The 23,389-nt window shown below is 34.1% G+C and overlaps 3 protein-coding genes across 4 annotated transcripts; 1 reads left to right on the forward strand and 2 right to left on the reverse strand.

The window, feature by feature from the left end:
• Positions 1-557: 557 nt before the first annotated feature.
• LOC145609097 (CDGSH iron-sulfur domain-containing protein NEET-like) lies at positions 558-2,078 on the reverse strand. Its single transcript, XM_081664661.1, has 2 exons — positions 1,813-2,078; positions 558-825 (listed from the first exon to the last, which is right to left on the reverse strand). Exons 1-2 carry the CDS (start codon positions 2,007-2,009, stop codon positions 723-725), a joined length of 300 nt encoding a protein of 99 aa, XP_081520787.1. The 5' UTR covers positions 2,010-2,078; the 3' UTR covers positions 558-722.
• A 678-nt stretch (positions 2,079-2,756) lies between these two features.
• On the reverse strand, positions 2,757-5,574 carry LOC145608709 (putative protein phosphatase 2C 49). Of its 2 annotated transcripts, XM_081664316.1 has the most exons (4): positions 5,373-5,574; positions 4,912-4,958; positions 3,568-3,974; positions 2,757-3,428 (listed from the first exon to the last, which is right to left on the reverse strand). In XM_081664316.1, the coding sequence occupies exons 3-4, from the start codon at positions 3,888-3,890 to the stop codon at positions 2,867-2,869; spliced, it is 885 nt and encodes a 294-aa protein (XP_081520442.1). In that variant the 5' UTR covers positions 3,891-3,974; positions 4,912-4,958; positions 5,373-5,574; the 3' UTR covers positions 2,757-2,866. The 2 variants fall into 2 exon arrangements, with proteins under 2 accessions (XP_081520442.1, XP_081520443.1); XM_081664317.1 differs by lacking the exon at positions 4,912-4,958.
• Positions 5,575-7,579: 2,005 nt separating this feature from the next.
• Positions 7,580-18,947, forward strand: LOC145607777 (K(+) efflux antiporter 5-like). Its single transcript, XM_081663367.1, has 20 exons — positions 7,580-7,989; positions 9,611-9,654; positions 11,051-11,118; positions 11,885-11,969; positions 12,085-12,146; positions 12,333-12,408; positions 12,540-12,614; positions 13,077-13,148; positions 13,337-13,420; positions 13,522-13,590; positions 13,694-13,771; positions 13,862-13,950; positions 14,102-14,198; positions 15,448-15,501; positions 16,352-16,447; positions 16,729-16,917; positions 17,001-17,078; positions 18,065-18,109; positions 18,227-18,322; positions 18,474-18,947. The coding sequence occupies exons 1-20, from the start codon at positions 7,743-7,745 to the stop codon at positions 18,519-18,521; spliced, it is 1,752 nt and encodes a 583-aa protein (XP_081519493.1). The 5' UTR covers positions 7,580-7,742; the 3' UTR covers positions 18,522-18,947.
• Positions 18,948-23,389: the final 4,442 nt, after the last annotated feature.

Consider the following 23,389-nt stretch of genomic DNA (forward strand, 5'->3'; position numbering starts at 1 on the left):
CTAACACAACCAATTCAATGATCTGAGAAGCAATTAAAATTAGTCGGTGGAATTGGAGTCAAAGAATATAATCTTGGTAAATTATAGTGCACATGCCGTTGTAGGTGGTCACGAAACAAACTTGTGCCTGTCAATTTACTTAGAAAAAACTATTTAGGGCTGTCCTCAATTCACTTAATCTTATGTTTGGCTGCCAATTAACAGCTAAATTCGACGCAACTACATACATACCTACCATTATGACTTAGACAATTCACGTACATCTCGCGGTGTTCGGCACCACCGACAATAACTAGCTTATTTTGTGAAGAATAATATGCTATACACCAGGTCATGAACCAAGAACCATCATATCGATCAGGGTGAACACGACAAGTGATCAATGTGTATATATATAAATATATATTTAATTATACCCGAATGTTATTACTTATATATATAGTTATATTAGATCATGTGAATGAGATATGTCGTACAGAGTATAATTTTGGAACGAAGGCAGCAACAACAAGTAATAACATTATCGCAAAACAGTTAATCACAGGATTCACAACTCATTAGCATGCACTGTCAAAATACGGTTGCTTACTTAATCTCAACCACTCGAAGAGGAAATAAATAACTCTAGGCATAAGTTGCTAGGTGACAATAATCAAAATCCAAACAAAAAGAAAAGCAACCAAAAAAATAGAAGGAAAGTAGATCATCGATATGAATCAGAATTACTGCTTCTTTAACAACAAAGGTCCAACATTGTCACCAGTAGCTTTGTTGTGCTTCATATGACTCCCATCACACAGAGGAAATGTCCCTGATCTCCAACACCTGCAAAGTAAGCCATGTGTTAGTGGGCTCAGAAGTCCAAATTCATATTGTTATTATTGGGCCGCTTCAAATGTTATGCTCACATGGGCTCACATAATAGAGGTTATCTAGTAAGTAACTAAAGCTGTCAAAACCTGGCCCAAAAAAACAACCCATTTCAGTTGTATTAATTTGATAAGACTAACACCCAAAATTGAATGATCATACTCCCTACGTGTTTTTTTAAGTGTTACAGTTTGATCAGCACATAGTTTTAGGCAATTTAATTGACTTAAATAATATAAGAGGTAAGTAGAGTAGTTGAAGTATTAAAAAATTGTAAAAGAAATATAGTGGGGTTAATAGTTTATTGAAAAGTAATGAATGTGAGTGGAAAGAAATAATAATAAAAAAAAAGTAGTAGGGGTTTGAGTGGGGACAATGAGAGGAGAGAGATATAATATTTTAATGTAGTTTTTTCCAATAAAAGAAGTGTAACACTTGTTAAAACACAGCCAGATTTAGTAACTAGGTTAGATACGGTGTAAGTATCTATTTAATATAGATGTAACCATACGTGGGGTAATTAAAATATTAAAATATTTTATAACTAGTCTATTTGTTCATTGTACCCTAAGTAATGCCCAATAGATCTATATCATTATTATATTGTCATTGGCTTATCATTAAACAAATAAGGATACAATTTCTCATGTTCAAATAACAATACAATATTATTTGGCAATTTTGAACATCAAGTTTAAATACCATAAACCTATAACGAACTATTTAACAATTCTTTACTTTTGTATGGATAATAATTTCCGAAGACACTTAATTATAACAACAAAGATCATAAGAATTTTGAAACTAAACTAGATGAAGCCAAGACAATATTTTATGTACAACTGGTAGCACATATATGGGGTGAAGATCTTCTACAAATAGTCAAGAATATATATAGTGTATGAAATTATAAAGAAATAGAGTAATAATTAGGATAAGAACCTGCAATAAGGGGTGATATTCTTGGAAAGCTCAGTAACAACAACAGAATCAACAACTTTCTCTTCAGTTTTCCTGATTTCTGGGTTAATTGTTTCTGCCCTTACCACAACCATCCTTCTTCTCTGTTGTGAACCAACTGATGGTGTCGTGCACCCAAACCCATTAACATTGCTAAATATGTTAAGAGAAGAAGCCATTTTCTTTAGTAAAATTATTGAAAGGAATTAAAATTGTTTGCTTTATTTAGAAAGGATGGCAAAATAGTAAGAAAGATATTAATCATATAAATATATAATGAGTAAAATGAAAGTGTATTTATTTTGAACGTGTGGAGAGCACACTCTTTGTTGTTGATCATGTATTTGAATTATCAGTGGATCAATCATTGCCACGTCATTCTTTTTGGCAAATGCAGATTTTGTTACCCTTTTCTCTTGTCCTTAGATAAGGATTAAGAAATGAGGGGTCTTAATCATCATGGACATCAACGCATCTTAACATGAGGACCTCATGATACAGTGATACACTATAATTCGGTTCGAGGTCGCGATATATTTTGAATGGCGTATCAGTAAAAAGTACATTAAGAAGGAAATTAGAAGCTGAACTGAATTTAGCTGAACTGAATTGAATTTCAACGTAAGAGAACAGCCCCTAAATTGATCCGATATTATAAAATTACACATTTAGACAAAACTAACAATATTTTAACCATGTATTTTTATATAGTACTATCAACAAGAATTATTAGTTAGAATTTTCAAAGTTTGACCTTTAAAACAGATTAGGAACTATCGGAGTACGGGACCAAAAGTATTGAAAACTTTTCTTTAAGAAATGATTTTGATTTCAGCTCACATGATGAGTTTATAGAAAATTTTTATCAAGATATCAACCAGTGTATGCGACTTCGGTCAAACGGACCGAGGAAAAATATATACTACGTAATCAATTGAGCAAATAATCTGCTTGAAAAGGTACTCCACAAGAATTCGGAAAATTAACACTCTTGCAAGCATGTTTTTCAACAAATATGATAGCGAAACTCTACTTATTAATGAGTTATTAAGCTCTTCAGCTTTGCCAAGGACTCCACTGTGAGGCTACGTTTAGACCCCGGATTCCTGAACATTGAGCGACTATTATTCTGATGATCAAAAGAAGAGAAACAAATAACTATGACAGTCAGATTATCAAAGGTCTCGAGCCTCAAAGCTTCTCTAAGTAGCTCCTCGGCACATAGTTGTGGGTCATTGTGCCTCCTTAATCCATATTGCACAAGGTCAACGGCTCGTTGACTTGATATGACATCCCAGATTCCGTCACACCCCATTACAAGAAACTCGTCATCTTCAGTCAAGATAATCTGTCTTAGTTCAGGTTCGGCAATTAGGGGTGCGGCTGAACCCTTAGGAAGCTTCATTTCCCAGTCCCCTAGTGCCCTTGTCACTGCTAAAACACCGTTTAGATACTCATCATCTACAAAGCCACCTAGTTCTTCAACTCGTCTCTTTTCTGATGGGTATTTAGGCTTGTGGTCATGCGACATATCTATTGCTTCTCCTTTCCGACATAGGACAGCACGACAATCACCAGCGTTTGCAACCAGCAAGAACCTGAAAGAGAACCAGGACAATGATGAATGATAAAAAACAGCTTCATTAAAAGTTTAAACTCGACTAAACTAAACCGAGCATCACCTAATACTACACGAAAACGAGGAGGCATATGTACTGTAATTAAATGAAAGAATACCTTCCCAAAATCAAAGCTGTAAGAGCAGTTGTCCCTGTACGAGTACTGATGCTGCTATCTTCAAAAATGGCTATATCTGCAAGAAGAAAGGCATTGCGGAGGCAATTCTCTACTTCTTGAAGATATAAGTCGTTCAATTCAGAGAATTCGGGAAATTTCACATCTTCAAAAAAGAACCTTTTCACATTTTTCCTGACATAAGCTGCTGCTTCAGGACCTCCATGACCATCAAAAACCCCATAAAAAGCACTTGGCTTGGGACAACTAAACATTGAGTCCAAGTACAGAGAAAGATCATCAATCCTTATATGTTCATCCTCCATACGCTTACGTGGCCCGATATCAGCAGAGCTACCTGAGCGAATTTTTGGTACAAACTGCTGTCCATCAGATGGGGTCTTGTTATCCTGAAACAAGATACGATTCTTATTAAAATTAATTAGAATAAATAAATTATAACAATTTCAAAGCAACTCCTAACTCCAACTAGGCAACTACACATATCAGATCATATGTTCCAAGTCAAATCACTACGTTGTTGGCAATCTAATTAAGGAAAAACTTTTGTATACACCCGGTTTACAATAATATTATTGTACATCGAGCAGTATAAGGGTAACTTTTACCTAATTTTAGGGTAACTTTTTGCCTTTTTTTAGGTAACTTTAAACATAATACGATTTTTATATAAATAGACAACAAGAAAAGTTTTATAATGGTAATTTAATTACATTCAATCACTAATAATTGATTTTTAGTCATTTAAAATGTGATTCTTTACTAATAAAGCATAGATGATTTTTATTTGCATTGGTTGCTTTCGTACATATTGGGGTAACTTTTATTCATTTTAAAGGTAACTTTTATTCATTTCAGGGGTAACTTTGGATTACTTTAGCCTATCTTTATAATGGATGTACGATAATTAATGTACACCCGATTTTTTTAAAAGTTTGTGCTAATTAAGATATCACTCATTCAGAATTCTGATGAGAACAGAATCAAAAGATAGGCAATTTAATTAAAAAAAAATTAGTCTATTCAATAACTTTAAGGGGTTATGAACGCAATAAACCATCAAAATTTAATTTAAATGCTCAAGTTTCAATCCCATGAATTTTGAGTTTCACACACAACAATTTTGCCAATCTTATTAACAATTTATCACCTAAGCTTTCAACCTCAATTCTTGTTTCGCAACTGTCAATCTCTGGAAATTAACATAAATCAAACAATCGAACGGAAATCTTACGATAATATGTAAAATTAAATGAACAATATCACATAATTATCAACAGCAAGAGATAAAAGGCCAAATTTAAATGTAAGAAAATAAAAACTTACAGCTTGTAAGCAAGAGACAGCAATATTAGAGTTACCGACTTCAGTTTCTGCACCCATATTATTCCAATTTCAGACAACAAACACACACAAGTTGTTGGTAGAAAAGTTTAAGAAAATCTAGTGAATTATTATGAATTATGAATAAGGGCAAAACCGCCTCTATATATACTAGCTCTGAAAACACAAAACCTGATAATATTAAGAGAATTAGAAGAATTTAGAATTGTATTTCTTGATCATAATATTCCACCCAACATCCATATTTATACAAGATCTCTCCTTGAGCAACAAGGAAACCAAAACTTATCTAACTTAGGAAACTAATTATCTTTTCCTAAGATAAACTATAAGAAAATATATCTTGTTATCAAATAATATATCATATCTTTCCTAATAAAACCCAATTCAGGCAATCAACATCACAATTCACAACCAAATCCATTGATAAAAAGATAACAAACCTGAGTTTAGCAGGCTTAGGGTTACGTTTATTAATCATCAATGACATCATCAAAACGCCGTCGTTTTTAGCTTTCATAGCCCAAAGACCACAGTTGTGATCCAATTCTGGGTTTCGGGTTACTCGTGGTTTCCTCTGCTTTGCCGCCATTGCAAATGTCTGAGCCTCACTCTCTCTCTCTCTTTCAACTTGAGATGCTGCTATGGAAGTATGAACCTTACCCTAGGGTTTCCAAATACTTGTTTTATTATTATTATGGGCTGGGTTGAGACTTGCGAGGGCCCATGTTGAGTTCGATATAACTTCGTTTTTAAAAGATACCGACGTGTCAAAAGCACACCCGACCCGACCCGATTCGAAACTGACCCAAAAAAATATCCGATTCAGATTTGGAGACATTATAATTTAGTATAACTCAACTTTAAAAATTTACCCGACCCCACCCGAACATATTAGACCCGATCTGATTATCCGAATTGACACCCCTAGATACAAGTACTAATTTAGGACCCCATCTATTTAAAAATTACTCTATGCTCTCAATAAACATTTACTTGTATTAAAAAAATGTGACATAACATACATATACAATTTATAGCATGAACAAACAAAAAGTTGATGTAATGTAATGTTGCAATGACAATCTTATTATTGTTAATACTTCCATCGTTTTTTAGTTGCTACACTTTTATTTTTTACGGTCTCTTAAATTCTTTTTTAAAAGGGGGGAGATAGGGAGAAAAATTAGTTGGACTCATGAAAAAAGTCAAAAATGAAAAGATTTATAACTAATTAGAAATTTCCAAAATAGAAAAATGTAGCAACTAAAAAGATACAGAGAAAGTAATAAAGTATGACATAAATATGAGGGAAAAAATCATTAAAAAAGTAAATTAAAACCCAAAAACATAGAAAGAATAATGTTGAATTGAACTTGTATTCTCCTTTGTTTTGCCTTTTTTTTTTTCTTCATCTCCTACAGTCAAACTAGAAACTTGAACAATTATTATTTAATTTAGGTAGATAGCTATTGAATGAGATTGTCTGTCTACATATGATCACTGCGTATAAAGGGTAAAGTTCTGTATATTTTGGGCTTGTTTGGTAAATGGCTTTTCACTGACTTTTTTTTGTTGGTTTTTGGCTAACCAGCAGCCAATTGCCAAACAAGGCCAATATGTAAAATTACATAGGGGGTGTTTGGCAATTGGCTTTTTGTCTAGCTTTTGGCTTTTTAGTTTGGTCAAACAGCCAAAAAAATATGTTTGGTAGTTGGCTTTTAAGTTAGCTTTTCCGCCAAAAGCTAATAAGAGCAGCTTTTTCTATTGGCTTTTGGCTTGTTAACCCACGTATCACTAATAAACAGCTAACAACCATTAATAATTTTACCATACACTTTTGTAAACAGCTGGCTTAAACAATAACTCACAAGCCAACCTATACAGCTAATACTTCTAGCTAGTCAAACAAGCCAACAACCAGCAACCAACCATCGGTTGCCAGACAACCCCATAATAAAAAAATTATAGAACGTACCGTTGAGAAGTTTATTAAAAAAAATGTCATGATTATATAGTATATGTAATAAAATTAATAGTTATACTAAGTTACGGTAGAAACTTCTCATATAATACATGACGACTTGCTACCCACCCTAAACAACTTCAAAAATATCAACTCAATTCTTACAAAGTTTATCTTTTATTATGGAGCATATGGAAAGAACGAAATTCTATTATTTTTTGAAATGAAACATTAGATATCCCTCGAACTTTCCATAGAGCGCAATTTGCGTTCAACGAGTGGCAATGTCGCACTCTCACAGATATCTTTTTAAGCTCGGAATCACCTATGGAGAGATCCCAAACTCATACCCACCACCAACCCATCCATTCCATTCCACAACAACGGGTTATTTGGGAAGCACTCCTACAAACTCTTTTAAACTCAACTTCGATGGTTCACTAAAAAAACAACTCAGCAGCATCAGGTGTCATCATTAGAGACAACGCTGATTGTGATTCCCTTATCATATTTAAAAGAGGTATTTACCCAAATGGGAGAATATAATTACCCGAGTAGCTTCAACAACCATGTAAGAAAAGGAGTTAGATTTGCACCTAAAAAGGTCAAAATACACAAGAGGGAAAAAAGAAAAAGGTACACATCGTTGCCATTTGAAGCAACCAATGGAGATCCCGCTAACATCATAAATCCCAATTAAATTTTATTTCAAATTCCCAATTCCATTTTTTTAACGAACTCAAACTTCCTTCTTTCTTCTCCCTTTTCATTCCAACCTCCCGTCTTCTTCCGCCGGATTTCAGGAGAGAGAAAATTCAACCCTCCTTCATCTTTCTTGCTTCCGAAAATGGCGAATGTGGAACCCTTTTTCAGTTGGAGATTCAGCAGATTTTGGGTTTGCATTGTTTTGGTTTTAGTGGTTGCTGAAATCGGCGTCAATTTCTGTAATTGCGCGAGATCTGACCAAGAAATGCGGGAGAGATTTTATGGCAATAATATCTTCAATTCTACTCCGCCTGATGGTGAGGGTACTATCGCCAAGATGATCGATCATGTGTTGGAGAAGGAGTTTTCTGAGAATGATCAGCCTGAAGGTTTGATGATTTTGGATTTTTTTTGAATTTTTTTTAGGGTTTTTGTGGATTTTAGCTTATCTTTTGATTGAATGTTGAGTTATAGTGCTAGCATTGGTGAAATTTGAGAAAATTGGTGTTTGTTTTGGTTGTTACTCTGATTTTGTGTTATAATTTGAGTTGAAGTAGTTTAGTTGTAATTGAATTAGTGTTGCATTTGATTGCATTGGTATGTAATGTATGAGGTAATTTTGACTTTAGGAATATGATTTGTTTAAGCATGATTACTACTTCATGGTGTATGAAAGAACACTAAAAGTGATTATATCTAATTGGGAGCTTATTCGGATGCATTTGGTTGATATGGCTAGTGTGGCGAATTCCTTGGTCCGTTCCTGTGATTGTGTTTGGATGTGTTGCTTTTTGACGAACTTTGACAATGTATGTTCATAATCACATTGTTATGTTTATCTAGCTGAGTGAGGATGAATTTGAACAATGGATGGGCTGATGGAGAGACTTTTACATATACATTGAATCTTAGGGTGAGTTTTACTCAATTACGGGGTGATTTTATCACATTGTTTGGATTGAGAAAATTGGAAGGAAAGGAAAAGAATAGAAATGAATGTATTCATCCTCCCTTCTTTGGATAGGAGGGGAAGGGAAAGGAAAGGAAATGAAAGGATTCATTTTCTTTCCCTCTTAATTAACCAAATCCTTCCAATGTTAGAAGGATTTGGAGGGAAAATGTAACCTTACCTTCTCCCTCCCCTTCCATTCCTCCCCTTCCTTCTTTTTCCGTTTCTTCCCTTTCTATTCCACTTTGCTATCCAAACAAACCGTATATCTTATTTATTTTTTATATTGCGATCCCACCTTATGCTAAGATTTGTGTAGACAATATGACAAATCATGGAGGGTCATTTTTTGGTGGTGATTCAGCCGTGCAGCATATTGTGACCCTTGTGGCCTTGTTTTAGGAATTCTTCTTCTCTTGTTTCAATTTTTTAATATTAATGTTTGTATTAGCCAAAGCTGAAAAGTTGGCTTTTTTTAGCTCAGTTCTGAAAATTCTTTTTAAAGTTTTTGTTGGAGTTAACACCTTTTACTCAGGGAAGTGATTGCTTTGTGACTTATAATTAAGATTTAAGCTGATACTAGCTGATATCAAACCTCATATATGATGGTTTGATATATTCTTATTCAATGTAGGTCCTAATTTATCTGTGCAAACTCCTCTTCAAGTGTCTTTAATCTCCAAAGTCCAACCCCTCCCAAACTTATTTTTTTTTTTTTTTTATAGGTTTATTGTGGGAACTTGTTACTCTAATTTGTCCATGAAATCACTTGAGACCACAAATACCTCTGGATATGGTGATTTTTATAATATTTACTTTTGCTTCATCTCTAGATTGTGTCTAGGAACTTATCAATTTGTTATTCTTTGGGTACTGTTCAACATCCAAATTATGTTTTCAGTTTCCACAAGGTCCTCTTTTCAAGGAATTTATAGAACCATGTTCACTTAAAATTTTAATGACTTTTAAGGTCTGCAGTTAATTGATGTTGATGTTGTTTTCCTGATCACTTTATGATGATGATGATATCATTTTAAATTCTTTTATGATGTATCTTTCAGGCTCTGATGGAAGTAGTTTCAACACCAGTGTAGCTGACAAGCAAGTAGGTCCACAATGCCTCCATATTCTTGGTTCTGATTTCAATAGTTTATAATAGTTATTTTTAAATTTGTCAGGTACTCAGTTTTTATTACTAGGCTTTATGCTTGAACTGATTTGCTTGTTACATGAAATGTGATACCAGTAGTATTTAAATTAAAATCATCGTGGTCTGGCTGCTTTAACATCTTAAGTTTTCTGCACATGATGTTCTTTTCCCCCTTGTGGCCTTGTCTATTAATGAACTGTTGAGTGTAGTCGGTAGACTATTAAGGTCTTATGTAAGATCATAATGATGATGAACAGTAAGCCGATTGTTTATAATGCATTTGGCATGCCATCTGGCATCTAGGTGACTTAATTTAGGATTGTAGTAAACAGGAGAGAGCGAGATGGGCTTGCTATTCTCTGATTAATAAATAAAGTTTCGTCATGCAATTTTTAGCTTTCCTAGATCATTAATCAACGATAGATGAACATATGTATTTACAGTCCGATGTTCAAACTTAATGTTGTCTATCTTGTAAAGTATATGCAAGGTGACATGTTATCCTATGGATAGCTGGATAAGAAGAAGATAGTAAGGGTTTTGAAAATTGCTAATTGTGTATTTGGCGCCATATGATCTATAAAATTCTATTGTCAATTTAGTAATCTTTGTAAGCTTGAATGGAATTTGATAGCATATCTAGTTTTTATGAAGCAATTATTTCCTCCGTCCCTAAACAAAGTCTTCCCATTTCCTCATAGAACTTATGTGCTATTTATAAGCCCCATTTCTTATTTTGGGTGGGCCCGATCATCCACTAGGGGAATGGGTTGGGATGGATTCAAATCCATTCCAATGTTTGGTTCGGGTTGGACATTTTATGCTGTGGAACCTTATAATATTAGTATATAACTCCATTCCAACTCCTTACAATCTCATCCCCTGTGATTCTAAATCCGTGCCACCCTAGATACAAGTTCTAATTAAATACAAATCCATTCCAGTTATAAGTTTATAACCAAACTTATTAAACATGGTATGGAATTTCTAATCCATTCCAATCTATTTTGTTGAACCAAATGACCCCTAAGTTCTTCCTTCACACTCCCTTTTAATAGTCCCATTGGTACTGTTATGGTAATGCCCTTTCTGCATACACTCCATTGCATAGTTACATCTGTCTTCATTACTTTTTTATTTTAACATCATAGGGCAAAGGTTTTTTTTTTTTTTTTTTTTTTTTTTTTTTTTTTTTTTTTTTTTCCATTATGGAATGTCATTTCGTTACTGTTCTATTACTAAATGTATATCTGTCACGTCTCTGATATGAAATAGTTAGTATACACTTGAAGCATGATGTTGTCGTGTTTATCTGAAGACAACTTCTAATTATTTTATTCTTTCTCAACAGGCTGAGCTTGAGACTGTTGCTAAAATTTCTCACGAAAAAGGGAAGAAAAATGAGACAGGAGAAGCAAAGTAAGAAAATAACTGGAGGCATTATGCAGTAGTTATTTCATTTGTCATATCTGGTTCAATCTAGAGTGTTATTTATTTACTACCTCCGTTAACAGTTATTTGCAACGAAAGGGACATGCACGGACTCCTAGGCGAAAGTTTTAAAACATGATTATTGAAATATAAGGGTAGTACTGAAGTATTAATCTAATTTTTAAAAAACCACAATTAACCAAAATCAATAAACCACCAAACTCAAACCCAAATTCACCATCACCACTGAAACCCAGAACCCACCAAAAACCACCACCACCGACACCCTGAACCCACCGAAAACCACCACCAACAAACCTACTGAAACCACCACCACCGAATACCACCAACACCCAGAAAACCACCATCAAAACCCTTTGAAACCCACCAAAATCCACTAAATACCATCACTGAAAACTACCACTATGACCTATCGAAAACAACCACAAAAACCACGAAATCCCCAATCGAACCATCCCCTTCCCCCCACGAATTGAATTAATCCCAACCACCACCACCACGAATTGAATTAATCCCAACTACCACCATAAAACCCAACACCACCTAGACCACCCACAACACCTACGAAACCTTGAACCCAAATTCACCTAGAAATGTTGCAAATAACCGTTAACGGAGGTAGTATTTATTTTTTTAATATTCTTGCTAGAAAGGTAAAGTAGCGTAGTTTGCTTTGTTTATTTTTGTATTTTGATTCTTATTCTTTACTGTGTTGCCAACATAACCGTGGCAGTGGAACAAAGGCCTTTCAGATCCAAGATGTTTTCTCTTTGGATAATGAAGAGTCTGATGACATGGCAACATTGATTGATAAAAAGGTGCTCCAAAGTCCAAACTTGGATGCATTCTTGTTCTGAAGTACTTTGCAAATACTTTAATCAAATTGTTATGGACTTTTTTTTGGACAACTCTCATTACATTGTACTCCTGCAGGATAATGTGTTTGTGATGTCTAACAAGAAATCAAAATATCCAATTCTTCAAGTAGATTTTAGGTATGTGATTAATTGTCTTTTACATTTGTCAACTATATTTTTCCTTATATTTTTTGTTCTTCAGTTCAAATAAACTGAAGCTACTCATTATTATGCGAACATAACTAGGTATTTATGTGGTGCATTTTCTTTTAAATATTTATTTAGCTGGATTTACAAATTGTCTTTGCTTTGCATTTGTAACAGGTTAATCTCAGATTTGGTTATACTGATTGTATCTGCTGCCGTTGGAGGAATTATCTTTTCATGTTTGGGACAACCGGTACGTTTTTTTACCTCTTGCTTGGGTGGGGGAGGGGGGGGGGGGGATGTTGATTCTAGAATCTAGATGATGAATTTTATCTGTCTGCATTTATGCGTATTAAGTCTTTTGCTTTCGTAACTGAAATGCAGGTTATTGTTGGCTACCTCCTTGCGGGATCAATGATTGGGCCAGGGGGTCTGAATTGTATCAGTGAAATGGTTCAGGTGAAGTCAGACTGCCTTGTTTCTTTACAAATATATTAGAAATTCCTTGCCATGCTCTGCTTATAATTCGTCGTGAGCAGTTTTTCGTATGATTTACGACTATTTAGTTTTTCGTGCTCTTCCTCAGCTTTTGCAGTCGCTTTAATATCATATTTTACTTCATTTTTCATCAAATTCACAGAAGTATTTTAAAGACAGCATTAGGGAGGAAACATATAGTTTATTGTACAAAAGTGAACATAGAACGTTTCTTTTTTCCTATATTTTGTGTATGACAGTAATATGTGACCTTTTGAGAAGAGAGACTTGTATAGCGGAATGTTTTCTTTCATGTAGCTTCTAATCCAGTTGCCTCTGATAGTTTCTGTTTTTACATGTGTTTAGCTTTACCACATTTTGGGAACTTATTTCTTTAGCCATCTAACCGTTCTGTATTTGTTTTACATGTTTTCTTCTGTATAGGTTGAAACTGTTGCTCAGTTTGGTGTTGTGTTCCTTCTATTTGCTTTAGGATTGGAATTTTCCATGACCAAGGCAAGAATTTTTTTTCCTGATTAGTTTTTATCTGTGTTCTTGCTGTTGCTGTTAATTTGACTTTTGATGGAGAGTTTCATTACAATAAGTTTATGTGTTCATTTTGAGCAAATGAAAATATATAAATTAAAACCACAAATGTGTTCATACTCTATGGTAGAAGCTGTTTTAACTGTAGTTTGGTGCAGCTCAGAGCAGTAGGACCTGTATCTGCTCTCGGTGGGATGCTTCAAATTATCGTTTTCATGTTTTTGTGTGGCATAACTGCTATGGTAAAGTCTCAGGATTCAAAGTTGTACTTTAATGAATTAATATTTACTCATAAATTTGATGTTGAGGTGGTTATGGTGATAATACATGACTATCCCTGCAGATATGTGGAGGAAAATTGTCAGAGGGGGTGTTTGTGGGTTCTTTCCTCTCTATGTCATCAACAGCTGTGGTATTTCCTTGTGTACTCTTGCTGTAGCCTGACAGTTTATTATGTTTTTATAATGTAGCTGCATTCATCACATAACTATCTTCCATTGTAAACCTTTATCTAGGTGGTGAAATTTTTGATAGAAAGAAACCAGAACAATGCTCTACATGGCCAAGTTGCTATTGGGATACTTATCTTTCAGGTGATTTAAATTTGAATTTCTTGCAGAAGTTGGATCTTGAATTAGTTGTTTTTTCGTATCTGTTTATTATTCTGCTTTGAGAGATTTCAGGATTGTGCTGTGGGGTTATTGTTTGCATTGCTTCCAGTTATGGGTGGTAACAGTGGCCTTCTGATGGGAATTGCCTCAATGGGTAGATTGTAAGTTTTATGCAGTCTGCAAGATCACTTTGTTATCAAACTTCCACATCCATAACTATGATTCTAACTCGAAATATTTTGTCCCTACTTTTACTTCATTTGATGGTTACATTTATTTCAATCATTCTATTTATGTGACTTTTAATTTCAGGTTGTTGATCTTGTCTCTCTACCTCGCAACTGCATCTATATTAACGTGGTCATTTATACCTCGTTTCCTAAAGCTGATGATACAGCTGTCATCTCAGGTGAATGATCGTATTTTTTGTTCACTGTCAGAATAATTGTTGAAACATCAAACTTGTAAGTTTCCTGAGTTAGCCCTGATTACAATTGAATTCACATTTAATAAAAAAAATGTTGGTCAATTGCAGTTAATGGGGTCACAGGGACCATAAATTCTTAAGGCTAAATTTGGTAGCTAATAAGCATTATATTTTGTGGGTTTCCTCAGACATTAGTCCTGAAATGTTCTTCATTGAAGAGGCTTTTGTGGGAGAACCAAGGAGCCCAATTGTTAATCGAAATTCTCTCACATCAAAATAGTCACAATTATGTTGAGGATTGTTATGTGACGTTGGAGAGTTTGATTCTCGAGCCAGATGCTTTAATATTTATCAGTAATTCAGCATTTCCTAGTTAGTTGGTCATACTTTCATTTGGTGGTGATAATTGAACAATTATCTGGATTGCAACCTAGGGGTAAGGGAGGGGAAAGAAATAAATAGAGGTAAGGGAAAGGGAGGGGAGGGGCGAGGAAAAATAAAAAGAGGATTGTCATATTTTTCCAAAATTTCCAAACAATTGAATGTTTTTTTTATATAAACAGGAATGAAAATGGATCCCTTTTATTCCATTTTCTTGCCTTCTTTTAGCCCCGTGCATATCCAGACAAGGGAACACATATCCCTTATTTACTCGTCCCTTCCTTTCCCTAAATTTTCTTATCTGAAGTCTGAACACATTGAAAGATGAGCATCATTTATTGTTACCACCTAACATGAGCATCATATAATCAAACCCTTTAATTGTTTTGACTTTTTGAATAAAGTGGCTAAGGACGGAGGTGTGATCTTGGGTTGTAGATGTAGATATAGCTGCAAAAGGAAACATTGATAACATTTCAAGGATTTCGCATGTGTGTAGGTTTCTAGTAGTTTGACTATTAAGAATGGTTTTACTTTGGGCTTTTACTTGTTTGTATATGTTTAAACATATCAGTTATGTGAAGCTTTTGATAGGCTAATAACAATGAATAAGTATCAACCTTATTCGTTTTTGACCGTGGTTGATGTCTACCGTTCTTAACTCACATGCTTTTCTAGTTGGTTTTTGCCCAGTAGTTGTCAAAATATATTACACAGGATCAAACTGTATCTTATAATCTCCCCTTTTTTTCTTATTACTATATTTCGCCTTTTTTTCTAATTTATTTATCCAATTTACCATCTTTCAATTAAACATGTCGATTGGCATTTATTTCTCTCCCATTTTCAGACAAATGAACTTTATCAACTTGCTTTGGTGGCATTCTGCTTGCTGTCTGCTTGGGTAAGTACTACCAACACAATCATTTTTCTTCTTTTGCTTATTTCAAGTGAGCTGTCTTTGTTCTTGTGTTTTTTTGCTCCAGCCTGAAATAATTCCCACTTCTGACAAAATAGTTTAAAATATTAATAATAATTTATGCATGTACATCTATGCATAAACAAATGCTGGCTTTTAATAGAATCCAATTTATGCTGGCTTTTAAGTTGTCTATTCTGAAATCGTTGTTTTGTGCATAGCTTGTGTGCTAATGTTTCAATTGCATCACCAAATTGGGATATCTTATCGTGTCAATGCAATGACTTTGAAATTTTTATTATTATCTTATTTCAAGTCTTTAATGTAACACCAATATGCTATTGATATGGACTTTTGGTTTGAAAGTTGAGATCGCTGTTGTAATGACATATAGAATTATGACAAGTGTTATTATGAAGATTTTTTTGTAGTTTATTTACTAGTTCAATGTCAAGGATTCTAGTTACTGTGGTACTTGAAATACCTGTGGTTGTTTGGACTATTTGTCCTTATGTGGGTGGCTACTAGTGACATACTGTAGAATTTCATATTTTGTCATATCGATCCTAAGTTCTCTTTGATGGGTGTTGGGAGTTTGGGGTAAAGAACAATTGTTTGTGGGAATTTGTTTTACTGTATCAGCGTATCCTTTAAGTTAGAGATTACTTTGGATAATATTTTGCTATTTTAACATGAAGGTTTCGCTGTTTGGAATTGGATGTAATTGAAACAGTCGGTGTTTTAGTGTTTTATTTTTATTTTTTTTATTTTTTATTTTTACATAGAATGAGTGAATTTCAGTTGTGCTCATTTATGTTGTTTACGGTCTTTCCAGTGCAGTGATAAGCTTGGTCTTAGTCTGGAACTGGGATCATTTGTAGCTGGGGTCATGATCTCTACAACGGACTTTGCACAGCACACTTTGGACCAGGTATGCTTCTGTATATGAACCAGAATTCATTTATTCGGATGTTGTTCATTTATAAGCTTGCCTATGTCGGGCTACATTACCAAGAAAAAATGCCTGTATTCAATTCAGCTGCTGTCAATTCTGAAAACAGATAATATGTCAGAGTCACTATTGTAGAAGCTTCTGCAATAATTGTCTGCTCAACTGCTTTGCTATTTATGTTACTTACTGTTTGCTTCTGAGCTATATTTGTACATGAAGCCTTTTTGAGCAGTATTTGTTTCTTAAATCGTATATTGCAGGTGGAGCCAATTCGTAACCTGTTTGCTGCTCTTTTCCTTTCCAGCATTGGAATGCTGATACGTGTGCAATTTCTTTGGCTTCATGTGGATATATTGGTTGCATCAGTTATTTTGGTTGTGGTGTTTAAGACATCTGTTACGGCTGTGATAACTAAGGCTTTTGGTTACAGTATCAGGACATCTCTTCTTGTAAGTATAGCTTCTGAAGTTCTTTTTATTATAAAGGTAGAGAGCTTGCACAAAATTGACTTATGTTGAAATGACATAAACAGGTTGGATTGTCACTTGCTCAAATTGGAGAATTTGCTTTCGTTCTTCTAAGCCGTGCTTCAAATCTTCACCTTATCGAGGTATTCTTTTTTAGAAAATTATAATGTTTGTTTTTGTTTTGCAAATATTCATATCTTGAAAATCAGCTTGCTTGGCTATTTTGGGGACATGTGGCTGGAAACTGGCAATGGATGATTAATATGATTTTTGTTCTCTATTCTGAGAAAACCTTGCATAAATTTGGTGTTTATCTAGAGTATATTCAAAATGATGCCAGTGTGGTTGATAGACAATTATTTTTGTTAAGGTTGGGGCACTCCTTGTTTTCTGCAAAATCTTTTCCATCTTTCAATATTATTTTCTATATAAATAAAAATAAGCTTTAGCTGTATCTGTTTTCTTTGATTGTTTGGCAAAATCAAGGGCTTTGCAACACGATCACATTGCTATGTGTTTCCTTATATTCCTTTTTGAAATGTGGTGGATATCTCTAGTACAATGCTGACACCAAGAACGGTTAGAAGTATTCCAAATTTGTGAAAGGTCTTTCTAGAATTGAGCTCCATCCTGTGTTTGTTCTTAATTTACGAATGATCCTGCTTTTTTATCATTAAGTTTTTCTTTGGTGGCCAACTTGTTTGTTAGTTTGAATGATGTAGAGTAAGGTTGTATACATTATGAATTTCCCAAGCCCTCGCAGCAATAGTCTATTTTGTGCATGTTTTGTCTGATTACTCTGATAGCATGCTTAATTTAATCTGGAATTCTGATTTCCAAGCTTTGCCAGTGCTGCATTGCCTCTTTTGCTTGGTGTGGTATTTTCTGGAGTGCTACTTGTAGTTTCTGCTAGGCTACATTGGTAGAGATAATAAAGCTACAAGCTGGATGCATGTCATGCATCAAAATGAGTTTGTTCATTTCTTTCAGCATTTTGGGGCTGTGCCTTTTCATCCTCCACTTGGATTACTCTTATAGTCTTATATTTCAGTATAGGTGGCTAGCAGCAACTTTCCTCCTGTATAGTTAATTTTTAATGCGACTTACAGATTTTACCCTTTTTTTGTAGGGGAAAATGTATCTTTTACTTCTTGGAACAACTGCTCTTAGCTTGGTAAGCTTTTTCTGATAACATATACTGTTACTTTTCCTGATGATTATTTACTGTGCATAAAAAGCTTGTCTAGCTTTTACAACATAGTTCTACAGCTAAATCTTGTTTTTACTGAAGGTTACCACTCCTATCCTGTTTAAATTGATGCCGGCTTTGACACATTTGGGAGTTCTTATGCATTGGTTCCCTTCTGAAAGCAGCATACCAATTGAGGTTCTCTCTCTCTCTCTCTCCAGTCCAGGTCTAGAGAGTTACCTTTATTTGGGCTGAGGACCTGTTTATATTATACCCTTCACTAAATGAATCTTCCAAAGTTAAATTGATTGTTAATTTCATTTTGCATTTTGCTTCCTTGTTCTCTTAGCTGCAGGAGAGAACTCCAATGATCGATACACGCAATAGAATGTTGTGACCTTCAATTTGTATCATCATCAAAGCATATTAATGGCCTAAAAGAAGTGGCTTCGGGGGTAAAATTCAGAGTGAAGCTTGTGATGAACATGCATCATGTTAACTTTGACAGAACCTAATAGTTGGCACATGGATGTATATATATTGTCAGACAAATTTTGTATTCTTTTGGATTGTGTACATATGTTTCTTCACGCTGCCCTCGTGGGTCTCGGGCGATGCTTCTACGAGTGCAAAAAAATTGTCATTATCATTGATCGTAGTTACTGTACACGACCTAGGGATAGACCAGAAAAGTTTTAAGTGTAGAGCTTTTGGAGTACAAAGTATATTGGAAGTTTTGTTTCCTCCATAAGATTCTAGTTTTCATTGTAACAATGTAACCTTAATTTAAACTTTAATATAAATGAATACAATGCAAATTCTTTTCTGTGAATTTTTTGAGGAGCAAATTGTCGTCACTTATCATAGATCAATAACTGCATCATTTTTTTTTAAGCAAGGAAATTTGTAGGAAGATTTTATGCATAAAAAATTATAGTGAGAAATGCAGTTCAGTTCAGCTCAGCTGATTTCAGTCAATGAGAACAGACCCTTACCTATCATATCATCATATATTTGTTACTTCTTACTCCACGTCTCCACTCCTTATATACTATTGAAGTTTTAAAGAAGATCAACATATGAGAGGTAAGGATATCTTTGATCATGAGGGAGAATTTGACATGAGTCATCTTAGAAGAATCTTCATTGCCCTACATCAAAGCATGTGAAAGAGTTGGTAAGCCGTTCATACTTAATTTTTTTTATTTTTTATTTTTTTTTACAAGTACGTAATATGTTTACATTCATATATTTTCTGAATTTTTTTATATTTTTTTGTAGGGAATATTTCAAGCATTACCCCAAACTTGAACCCCACTGTGATCATACACTTAAGTATGGTGGCGTTTAAAGGGAAAGAAATAAGAGTAAAAGAGTCGCCAACAAGTTTTAGGTAGGACCTTGTAAATCGTTCACAGGGTGAAGGTTACACCGTTAACGATCCATGAGATCGTCAACTCCAATAGGTCTGTAACCATGACTGAATGCTCGGAGATGAGGGTACGAATCCAATCTAAAAGTTAAAGAACCCGCCCTATAAAATAGGTTTCTACTTTATTTTACTCGTATTCATGTGCGCTTTCTGACTAACAACATTAGGTTAACCCTAAACCTGTTTAATCTATGTTGGTTGAATATTAATGCCAAACAAAAACAATTATTGGCGATCACTTGAATTATAATCATATTAGCCTAAACCAAATTATTAATTATCTTATTAGGCGTGATTTCAAATACAAATTCCCATAAAAGGTGTGATCAAGCAATTACAATAATATATATACAAAGTTTCAAGCAACACGATATTAACAAATTATATGCAAATCATTTGTGTCAATAAACAAATAACATGAAATAATTTGTAAATTTACAAATTACGTTAAATAATTAGTAAATTAACAAATTACGTAAGCAATTCGTAAATTAACAAATTACGTGAAACATATAATTCGACGGACAGTATCAGGCCAGAATATTACGACGGGTGAGAAAGAGGACTATTTTGTGATTCAAAAGCGGTGAATAATACTTTGTTGACTTTAATTGATCATTTGAAGTTCGACGGTAATATCTATTACGAATCCCAAAAACCGATGTCTTTTCTTCATTACTGACCATAGTTACATAAAATGGTCCAACACATCTTAAGTAATCAGTTAACTTTTCAAATTAAACACATTTGTACACATCAACTGGGTGAGCTTAATCTTCATAATCTCCAACAACAACCTTGTAGTTAAAAATTTTATACGACGTGCAGCTAGTCATGTCATCTAGATTAACATTACTGCTAGGAGTGACATATGCGTCTAAACTCATGCCGAGTGGTCACATGATTTTTTTTTTTCCAGGAATGAATACAACCCTTTGTCGGTACCAACATCCGAACAATGATGCTTGAGGTGTTTGGCTGAGAGTTTGTCACTCACAACACCTCTAAAATATTGCCCTAAATAAATTTTAGCTTCTTCAATCTGCATCTAGCCATCACAACATCGCATATAGCGACGTAACAAAATATAAAAAAAATTCAGAAAATATGTGAATGTAAACATATTACATACTTGTATAAAAAAAAAAAAACAATAGTAAGTATGATTGACTTACCAACTCCTTCACGTGGTTTGTCAAGTTGTTAGGTGTTTTCATACATAATTTAATATATTTATGTATAAATATATAAAAAATTACTTATAAAGTCACAATACTTTAGGAAAAACATTTGTAACATTATAACCTCCATAAGATTCTAGTTTTTTTGTAACATTATAATCTTAATTTAAACTTCAATATACACACACTACGTACAATGTAAGATTATGATCCAGAAGGTAGTATTGTAGTATATACACACACTACGTACAATGTAAGGTTATCTATTTATTTATCTATTTCCATTCCCAAAAAAAAAAAAAACCATTCAAAAAAAAAAAAATTAAAAAAATTTAAGGTTATATTTTCAATGGAGCCCCAACAAGTAATCTTTTTAATACTAGGGATTCCAATGCGCGTATAACTAGCCCTTTAAAAGAATTATTATCAATGTTCATTACGTCCTATACCGATTTGTGTATAATATCTATCAAAACTATATGTATATAGACAATAACTGTGATAGATGTTGTGTAGTTGTGCAACATTCTAAACTTTAGTTAAACTACTTTTAAAGGAAAATTTGACAATTACCACCTTCTGTTATGTCCATTTCAGCAATTACCACCTTTTATTTTTTAATTTGAAAATTACCACCTTCTATTTTCAAAAACATCAAAAGTTACCACCTTCTTGCCCCCCAATTACCACGTGACGTCATTTTTGAGCTCATTCTTTCCCTTTCCTCCCTATTTCCCTTACATTTCTCATTCTTAACTCGATTCTCATCCCCCCTTTCACTTTTTTCCCCCAAACAATCAAAAACACTTCAATTCACTCCTCCAAATCAAAATTGACGAACAATTATTGGTGGTTTGGGGGAAAAAAAGTGAAATGGGAAATGAGAATCCAAATAGGAATGAGAAATGTGAGGGAAATATGGTAAAAAGGGAAAGAATGGGCCCAAAATGACGTCACGTGGTAGTTGGGGGGCAAGAAGGTGGTAGCTTTTGATGTTTTTGAAAATAGAAGGTGGTAATTTTCAAATAAAAAAATAGAAGGTGGTAATTGCTAAAATGGACATAATAGAAGGTGGTAATTGTCAAAATTTCCTTCCTTAAAATTACACAAAAGTTTTAAAAAAGCGGGTTTACAATAATTTAATGAATGACGGTATTTAGTAGGGGTGAGCAAAAATTCAGGGTACCCTGATCTGGAACCGGAACCTGTTCGGAACCGCAAGTTCCAAACCCGGAACCGCAGGTTCCAAACCCGGAACCTGTTGATCAGGTTCCGGTTCCGGGTAATAAAATTAGGAACCTGTTGCAACAGGTTCCGGTTCCGGGTAATAAAATTTTGGACCTAAAACCTGTAGGGTACCCTGTTAGACGTGTTAGTACATGTTCCCTACAGGGTACATGAAACCGGAACCTATATGATATTAAATATTCTAGACAATTAGTGTTGGTTTGTTATATTTGAAGTAGTTTACTAAAGTTGTAAGCTTTTATTGTGAACATCCATTTTTAAAAATATAGATTTGTCACAATTTATCAAGTAACTATTAAGCTTACTTTGAAAGACAGGGTACCCTGTTTAGGAACCGGAACCTGCAGGTTCCGGTTTCGGTTCCCAATTCTTAGGAACCTGTTGCAACAGGTTCCGGTTCCGGTTCCTAATTTTAGGAACCTGTTGCAACAGGTTCCGGTTCCGGGTACCGATATTTTTACAGGGTACTCTGCTACGCTCACCCCTAGTATTTAGCACGAGACAATTTTACGGAGTACTACAATTTTTATTTTTCTCTCTCTTCATGGGTTTCTATTTGATCTTTTTTTTCTGCTCTCTTCTCTCTCCTCTTCACTTTCTCTCTCCTCTGCACTTCTTCTTCCTTCTTTCTTTCTCCTTCGTTCTTCAATTTCCTTCTTTTTTTTTTCGATTTTATCTTGATTTTGTAACATGATTTTCATGTTTTGATAAATGATTCATCTTCTACAACCAATTTCGAGGTATGCATGTTCATCTAATTTTTCACCCACTACGAAAAGCACCGCTGCCACCACCACTACCGTGAACTTGAGCCTCGTGAACAGAAAAATTGTATATAAATTGATAGTTCATATTTCACAACAGATCAAGCGAGTAACAATAGCAGCAATAATAATAGATCAAAGTAGTAGAAATTTCGAATCAAAGTAACAGAATATGGGTTACTTATGAAAAAAACAAAAAAAAAAAACTAGTGACATTTTGATACTCTGTTTCGCAATTTGCATATGTAACTTAATTACTTTTGTGATAAAAAGGGTCACTTTTGTGAAAAAAAAGTTCACTTTTGCGGAAAAAAAGAATCACTTTCAAGGTCACGTTTGTGAAAAAAAATGTCACTTTTGTGAAAAAAGGGGTCACTTTTATGAAAAAAAATGTCGCTTTTGTAAATAAAAAGGGTCACTTTTGTAAGCAAAAAGGGCCACTTTTCGCAAAATGTTCGATTTACAATAAAATTATTGTAAACCGGGGGCATGCAAAAGGTTTTTAACGCTTACATAAAACAACAACCTTTTGTTGTCCAGTGACTAATGCTGTCCTGTAATCAAACCATAACCTCCAACTTTATTATTCTATCCTCCCTATAATTTCGAATTGATTAATGGTCTTAAGAAAAATTACAAA

This window comes from Chenopodium album, chromosome 23, assembly GCF_948465745.1.
Source record: "Chenopodium album chromosome 23, dcCheAlbu1.1, whole genome shotgun sequence".
NCBI lineage: Eukaryota > Viridiplantae > Streptophyta > Magnoliopsida > Caryophyllales > Amaranthaceae > Chenopodium > Chenopodium album.

Coding starts and splice junctions, on each gene's coding strand:
- LOC145609097 (XM_081664661.1), bottom strand. CDS start 2,009: ATGGCTTCTTCTCTTAACATATTTAGCAATGTTAATGGGTTTGGGTGC. Junction 826..1,812: donor AATATCACCCCTTATTGCAG/GTTCTTATCCTA, acceptor CTTACTTTGCAG/GTGTTGGAGATCAGGGACAT.
- LOC145607777 (XM_081663367.1), top strand. CDS start 7,743: ATGGCGAATGTGGAACCCTTTTTCAGTTGGAGATTCAGCAGATTTTGG. Junction 9,655..11,050: donor CCAGTGTAGCTGACAAGCAA/GTAGGTCCACAA, acceptor CTTTCTCAACAG/GCTGAGCTTGAGACTGTTGC. Junction 14,199..15,447: donor TGATACAGCTGTCATCTCAG/GTGAATGATCGT, acceptor TCCCATTTTCAG/ACAAATGAACTTTATCAACT.
- LOC145608709 (XM_081664317.1), bottom strand. CDS start 3,890: ATGGAGGATGAACATATAAGGATTGATGATCTTTCTCTGTACTTGGAC. Junction 3,429..3,567: donor ACAGCTTTGATTTTGGGAAG/GTATTCTTTCAT, acceptor GTTCTCTTTCAG/GTTCTTGCTGGTTGCAAACG.